At 44.0% G+C, this 7,852-nt stretch overlaps 1 protein-coding gene across 1 annotated transcript in view; it reads right to left on the bottom strand.

Moving 5' to 3' along the window:
- The window catches only part of ASB14 (ankyrin repeat and SOCS box containing 14), a 17,229-nt gene extending 10,478 nt beyond the window's left edge, over nt 1-6,751 (bottom strand). Inside the window, exons 1-5 of the mRNA XM_019504608.1 lie at nt 6,506-6,751; nt 5,393-5,497; nt 4,288-4,496; nt 4,044-4,202; nt 1,802-2,047 (exon numbers count right to left, since the gene is read on the bottom strand). Coding sequence (XP_019360153.1) covers nt 1,802-2,047; nt 4,044-4,202; nt 4,288-4,496; nt 5,393-5,497; nt 6,506-6,633 — 847 coding nt within the window. The 5' untranslated portion in view covers nt 6,634-6,751. The remainder of the gene's footprint in view (nt 1-1,801; nt 2,048-4,043; nt 4,203-4,287; nt 4,497-5,392; nt 5,498-6,505) is intronic.
- Nucleotides 6,752-7,852: the final 1,101 nt, after the last annotated feature.

Raw genomic sequence — 7,852 nt, 5'->3', positions numbered from 1 at the left:
TTCTATTTTGATGTTTTGACACCACTGTTTCATTTCGAGTTTTGTTTCATTTCGAAATCACTGTTCCATTCTGTTTCCTTGAAATGGTTTTGCTGTGTCGAGGTTTTGCCCCTAGGCTATAATGGGGAAGCACGAAACAGCCTATAAGTTTGTCATTTCTTGCCTGATTCTGATTAAACTTGGAGGGATGGCCCTTCTGAGGCCATGAAGCCTGCTGAGTTTCAAGGTGCAAGGGTTTTTAGGAAACTGCGCCTCAAGCTGCTGACAAGTAGGAGCCAGGGAGCAGGAGCAGTGTCCTGTGACCCAGGAGGCAGATTGCGCTGAACAGATTTGAGACAGCAAAATATAGAGCTGATTTCTGCTGGTCATCATAGCCCTTGAAAATTCTCTGACCCAACATGAAATTGGCGTCAAACCCAGATTTGAGGAGAAAAACTCGAGGCACTGGGGAGAAACTTGGGGAGGAGTCTGGCGGAGCCCCTGCAGCCCTCCTGGGGGTGCAGGCAGGCCCCGAATCTGCCTGTCAGATCACAGGTTGCTGCTCCTGCTGCCTAGGACCCTGTGCTAGGGAACCAAGCTTGGCTGGGGGAAGTGTCTTCTCCAGCCGGGCTGAGTTCCCAGGCCCTTTCAGCACTGGAGAACTCAGCCCAGCTGGGGGAGGTGCCTCCCCCAGCCCGGCTGAGTTCCCCACCGCTGCAAGCCACTGGGAACTGAGCCCGGCAGTGGGATGCGCTTCCCCCAGCCAGGCTCAGTTCCCAGGGCTGCGAGCCACTGGGAACTGAGCCCAGTGGGGGGAAGTGCCTCCCGCCACCGGGCTCGGCTCCCAGCCCTGTGGAACTTAGTGCAGTGGCAGGAGGCCTCGGCTCTGCCCACCTTCCACCACTGGGCTGAGGTCCACGGGGCTGGCAGAGCTGATCGGTGCACCACACGGTGGCAGGAGGCGAGAAGAGCCATGACTGTGCTCCCCGATAGCTGAGCCACATGGGGCTAAGGCCCTGGCTCTCCCCCGTCTCCCACCACCTGGCTGCCTCAGCATCCCGGGATGCTCTCTGGGCTGTGCTCGCAGCTTCAGCCCAGCAGGGCTGGCCCCACCCCTCTGCTCCCTAGTTGGAGCAGGGACTGGCAGGGGCGGGGGCCTGGCCAGATGCTAGCCCAGAAAGGGGGCAGGGAAGCAGTTTAGTCCCCGCTCCCTCCCTTCCCTGTCCCACCAGTGCGGACCTGCACGTCTCCGCTGGCTGCTCCAGTAGCAGGGGCATGGCCAACCCCGGCACTAGGTCAAAGTGAACTGGCCAGGGAGGGGGTTTAATTTCTATAGCATGGATAGCGTAAATGGTATTGAAATTGAATAGATTATGCAATAATCCTGAGTATCAAGTACAAATAAAGTTGATACCGTATACCCTATGAAGTAAACTCTTCAAGCTGAATATGAATGCTAGACTATAATTCACTGTCAAAGCAGTTCACAGAAAACTAATATATATACTGATATCTGACCATAATGTGCTATGTAGGTAGTACTATATGCCAGTCAAACCATTACTCTTGGCAATGCAATATTGTATTGGTAAGTGAGCTAACAGTTCTTTGCCTCTGCAGGCAAGTCATGCCCTTTTGATTTCCCGTGACTGGAAGGAAGATAAGCTCTCTCAAATTTTGAAATCAGGAATATCTCTTTCAGTGCACTTAACTATAATTTCAGTCCTTGAGCTAACAGGGGTTAGCATTTTAGGTTATTTCTGGCAACCAGAAGTTCCTAAAGCAGAACGTTGAACTGTAAAGATCCTATAATAATTCTCACCTTTTTTCAGTAAGATTTCCATTATTTCTGTATGCCCAATCTGTGCTGCCAGAGCGAGGGGAGTGAGCCCATAAGCACTGCAGGGATCAGGATCAGCTCCAGAACAAAGCAGAAGGTTAACCAAGTCCTTCCTGCCCAGTCTGGCTGCCTCATGTAACGCTGTCCTCTTATTGACGCACTGTAAATTTACATTTGCTCCAAACGTGATCAGCAGGGAGGCGATTTCATACGAGTCATGTTTAATCGCTGCAAGTGAAGCATTAACTATTTAAATATTATTCAACATGTCACGGGGCGGGGCGCCGGGGCAGCCGTGATCCCCCTGGCGCCCCTACCGTGCCACAATCTGGGTCCTAAATGCACCCTCTGTCTCGCCCGCCACATCTTTGATCTTATGATTATCAGTGGGAGGCTGCCTTCTGTCCCCTTGGGCACGGCGCTCTCGTACTGGCCCTACTCTGAACTGGTGCACCCCGCCCTTAGGGGCTACGTGTGCCTCCTACCTCCCCTGTAGCACGCCCCAAGCCTCGCAGTTGTACCAGATGTTCTTATGCCTACATGCTCGCCCCTCCCTGGGCTTGCCTCAATCCGCGCACCCCCTCTCTGGGGTCCCTCAGTATGCGTGCCCAATATGTTCGCTCCCTCTCTGGGGCCTTTCTGGAATACTCGCCCTTCCCAGGCTTCTATTCACCCCCTCGCCCTTCTCCGGGCTTCTCAACCGCACACTCTGTCCTCTTCAGGCTTCTCACCGTGCGCTCGGCCCTACTCTGGACTGTAAGCCGTGCGCCTCGCACTCATCGCCCTCTCTGGGCCTGTCCCGCGCTTCTCGTCGCCCTCTCTGGGCCTGTCCCGCGCTTCTCGCGCCCAGGGCTCAGGTGGCCCGTAGCCGTGCCTGGCCCCCTGACCCTTCTCAGGGTCCTATGCCCTAGTGGGCAAGTACCGCCCTCACAGGCTGGGGCTTAATACCCCACACGCAGCGCCACACCGGCGCCAAACAGCCGTGCCTCCCAGGCACTGCTTGCTGTGCCCGAACAGGGCACCCAGGAACCCCCAGACAACACTATACACTATTGCTTCTAGTCTGCTTTAGTCTCTGCAGTGTTATTTATATATCAAGAAATGTCATGCAGCACTGAGAGGTTTAAATTAGCACCCAGCCTGTTTTTCAGTTCCTGAATAAGAAATGTTATTGCCTATGTAATTCATAAAACAACTTATTTGGCAGAAATTGTTCATTGCATATTTTCTCTCTCCACGTTCTTCTGCAGTAGTGAAGTCCTTCCCTGCTACTAAATCGGGGTGGGCAAAATACGGCCCGCGGGCTGGATTTGACCCGCCAAGCCAGATCCAGCCCACCAAGCCATTGTATCTTGCCCACGGGGCCCCTAAAAAATTTTTAACAAATGAATATTTATTTGCTCCTGCCAGCCTGTCAAAGCTGACAGGAGCCAGGGGCCATAGGCCCTAGAGGGAGCCCTCAGCAGGCTTGAGCAGCCCAGCACTTGTGGGGGGTGCACTTGTGTTTGGTCACAGTTCTAGAGCACTTTCAGGGGCCAGACTGGGTGAAAACTGTCACTTCTGTCTGTGCTTTCTGTCTCCATTTAATGGCAGGAAGGAAATATCCATCATTTATCATTCCAAGAAATGATGTGGTTAAACTCAAGACCTATAGGATTTTTTTTTGTGGCTGAGAAAGTACTTGGTTACTTTTAGAACCATTTTGACCTCTAATGGGTGTCTCTCCAAAACAGACTGTCTAATAATATTGTGACATTCTGCCTGCTACTCTTGGCCAAATTCCAAAAGTGCAGAAATGCTGAAAAAATATCTGCTCTTAGGAAAAAAGGCTGGCTTCTTAAGGAAAGATTCACAGAACTGCTTATCTTATTTGAGAAGATTCACGACCCCCAATTAGCTTTATATATGGCTCATATTCATTACAGTCAGATGTACTTGAGGTTAAACCTGTTTAACCATACAGTTCGGAGTTTAACTCGTGTTTCCAAACATAGTGGGCATTAGACTTAAGGTGAACTGAGGACCCTGCTAAAGCACCATTGTCACTGAGATGAAAAAACAGACTGTGTTCCTTTGTCTTTTTCAAAGTCAATGCAACTAGATTAAGCTTTAATATACAGGATTTTTAAATATATTTTTTCAGCCAACATTAAAAGATGTTAAATAGAAATCACTCAATAAAACATCAACTATAATTTACGCAACAAGAAAAGTTAAGATTTACCTATAACTAGAGAAGAGTCTCCTTCTTCATTCTTAACATTGGGGTTGCAGCCATTAACCAGGAAAAAATTGACATTGTCTACAAAGCATTTTTCTACTGCCACAAAGAGAGGAGTTTCTCCTTTCAGATTGGTTTGCTCCCACACAACAGGGTGCGAGGCTGAAAGATGCACATGAGAACTGCGTGTTTGAAAAAGAACCAATCGTCAAAACTCTTCACACAGGGAACACGGATGGCTGTTTACCTTTCAGAGTTATTTCTAGGATGTTCTTGTTTAACTGTGCTGCAGCTTCATGCAGAGGAAGCCAGCCTTGGTGATCTGCTTCCTTAAAAGCAGAATGGTGCCTCATTAACTTCTGCAAGACTTCTTCTTGGCCTATGAAGTATTGATTCATATCCATATTATTAAGCAGAAAGCATTGGAGTCTAAGATCCAGTGACACCAAGGAGTATTTTGAGGACCATTAATCCCATTAGTCCCCCTAGAACAGGCTTCAGCTTCTCAGAACAGCTTTCTATCAAAGAATAGTTGAAAGTAATGCATCACTAATGGTACCGATTAGACTCATCTTCCTTCCACAAACTATCTAACCAGAGTTATATGCTTATAATGCATGCGAAAAAAAGAAACATCTGAAATACTGCCCCCTCTGAAGTAGAACATGAGAGAAGGTTAACACCACAAAGCACTTTCACTTTGGCAAGAAAAAAAAATCCAGAATCTGACCAGGACGCTAGAGCTACTTTCACTATCCCAGCTTGTGCTACAAGTGCTGTCTTTAACGGCCTCACAGTCAGGTCTTCAGTTCTGGATCTCACCAGGAACATGGGATCTTTAGCAGGATGGGATTCAGGATTTCACACCCACATTTTCTGCCTTCCAGAAGAGTGCCCTAGCCACCAAGCTATTGGCAAAGCTGAAAGGGAACTCTCCACCTGCCCTGGAAGTTGTTGCAACATGCAGCAAAGAATTCAAGATTCTTTGGGCCAAAAAGAGATTCTATTGGTCCTTCACTTTTTTCGCCTCTTCCTCCTCTTCTGTGAGGAGACATCTAAATCTAGGACACAGTTCAGAGCTATGAATTCTGAGTGGCAGAAAATGGCTCTTTCCACCCTGAATTAAACACCTAGAGTCCCAGCACATTTTGCTTTGGCTACCTTAGCTTCCCACTCAGCATGCTGGCTCTTATGGATTCCATTCTGAGACACTTAACTCTCCCCAAACACGGTGCAGGGAGCCTGGACACCCAACTTGGGCTGTGGATTTTACCAGACAGTTTGGCACCTAAAAATTAGGTGATGAAATGCCCAAGTCTCTTTTCAGATCTAGCCCTAACTCAACTTCTCACACAAATCGAATGAAAATAGAGGAGGCATGATTTCTGTGTTTGTACTTAACTGTCCGAATAGCTGTGATTATCTTCCCATGTTCTTTGCTTGTAACATATCGAAAGCTGCATAAACAAAACAAAATAGTTATCATTCAGATCAGTTAAGCAAATTAATAAAGCAAAGATAAAAAAGTAAATGCTGCAATTATCTGCGACTTGTTTAGCAGATCAGAGTCGTTCTGGTCTGTTAAAGTAGATATTCAAACATTTACTTGTTTGTTTTACTTATTTTCTGTTATCTTCCCATTTAGCACTAGTTACCTATTGTGACTAATCAATGAACCGCATTCACTTTCACAGGGAATTCATATTCTATTTCATATTCTCTCATAAACGGTTCTCTCATACATAGCAGAGCCAATAAAAAGGATAAGTCCAAACTATTATTAGATCTTCATTTAAATACAGAAGAAAATTTTGTACTATATGCTACAGCTGCACACAACACAGGAGTTTTGCTTTGTTAGAGTTTATACAAATACAAGCAATAATTCTTAGCATGTTTAACATTTTTAAAGGACTATAAACATTAAATGCCATCCTTTACCATCCAGTCTACATAAAACAACAACTCCCCCCCCACTGCCACCCACATATTACTGAACTAAGATTTCTTAGTTTGTGCACAAAATACTTGGTTTTAATATTAAAACATCAAGGCAAAACAAAGGCAAACTGCTGTTCTAATCTCTTCTGCATCATACATATTTTCTACCTAGACCTTTCATTTGCTTTGGAGTTTGATGCAAAATGTCACCTGAAAAAACTTAGGAGTCTTAGTTACCATAGTGATGTAAATTTTCAACAAACCCCAAAGGTAAGTGAGATTCACTTGGTTTCTTATTTCAGTGGGAAAATGTCAGACATCTCACCCAAATGTACAGTATGTATATTTAATGGGAAGGGTAACTAAAATGTACTTCTCAGCAATGTTAAACCAGAAGATGAGAATAGTAAACATTAGAGAACAGCGTTATCTGTAACAAAACTCCCACATCTAGACTATTACATACACTGCAACACAAAGATACTGCTTACATTACCAGAATATAGTTAACAATGCATGATTACCTATCAGTCTCTGCTGGATCTGTAACTGTCTCACTTTTATGGATATCCTGCAAGCTTTGCTGGATAACATACTGAGTAGCAAGCTCATCATCAGAGTCATCATCATGTGTATATGTAGAATTATACATGTCAAATCTGCACAACTTGGACCACAAACAGTGAAGGAAAGCAAGTCTCTTCTATTAGAAGGCAGTTTTTAAATCATCAGATTAATTCTGGATTTCTGGCAACAATAGCAGATGCAAAGGTACTGAAAGAAATAATAAGCATAAATAAAAATGCAGAAACAATACCCTGGCCAGTATTTAAATACTGTACAGTCAAACAGTTATTTTCTAATGTGCATCTTAAGGATCCATTTGGAGAACAAGATTAAAGCTGCTCTGAACAACACTAAGTGTGTCTTTGTCATCAGTATGTGTCTGTATTTCTCTAAACATTTTTCAAGCTCCAAATATCTGGTACATCAGGAGTACATTGACATCAACACTGGTGGAATAAATGTTTATTGGAATAAACAGAAAGGCATCATATTAATATGGCCTACATTAGCGATATAAGGAAATGACACTTAACATCAAAGTTTGCCAAATGGAAAGGGTTAAGTTATGTAAAGACAATTATTTTCAATCTTTTATCAACGATCATAAAATAATGAAGATTAAAAAGTAAAATTGCTAATACTATCTTTTTTAAATGTGGCATTTGGTTTTGATTGAATGATTCATGGACATTAATTATCATCATCAAACAGATCAATATACATTTTAAAAGGAAGCCAAAAAGGAGAAATAATTGCAATTAGCAATCAGCTTTAGCACAGCTTTCAAGGTAAAGTGGATAAATAAATACAAATACAGTGACTGCAATGACGACTAATGCTCCTGCAGCATGGTTTGGGTGACAATGCAGATCTGGCATTTGTTACTGTCAAATCCTACCACCCATTTTCACACAGACAAAACTCCCAATATTGCCTTCCAGGTGAGAGTCAAGCTAAGTAAGAACTTCAGGACTAATTCTCATTTACCTCTAGGCTAGGCAAAATGAAAGATGTTAACAGGATTTTCGCATTAGTTGGAATAATCCTAAAACATATTAAGGCTGAGCAGCAAGGATACATATTAAGGTTGGACAATATATTCCCTCCACTGTATACATACCTACAATCCCAAGATGTCTCTGCACTTAATCTATATGTAGCAGAGAGATAAATTACTAAAACCTGCAAAAAAGGAAGCATTTGCCTTATAAGTAGTTCATTAAACTGACCAAAAGACCACAAGTATATACACACATTTTAAAGCTATAATTATATTTTTGGTAAACAGTGCATTAAAAAATTAA

This window comes from Gavialis gangeticus, unplaced genomic scaffold, assembly GCF_001723915.1.
Source record: "Gavialis gangeticus isolate Ggan-Ray unplaced genomic scaffold, GavGan_comp1, whole genome shotgun sequence".
NCBI classification, from domain to species: domain Eukaryota; kingdom Metazoa; phylum Chordata; order Crocodylia; family Gavialidae; genus Gavialis; species Gavialis gangeticus.
The sequence above is the reverse complement of the archived record's forward strand: the minus strand, read 5'-3'. Positions and strand labels throughout refer to the sequence as shown.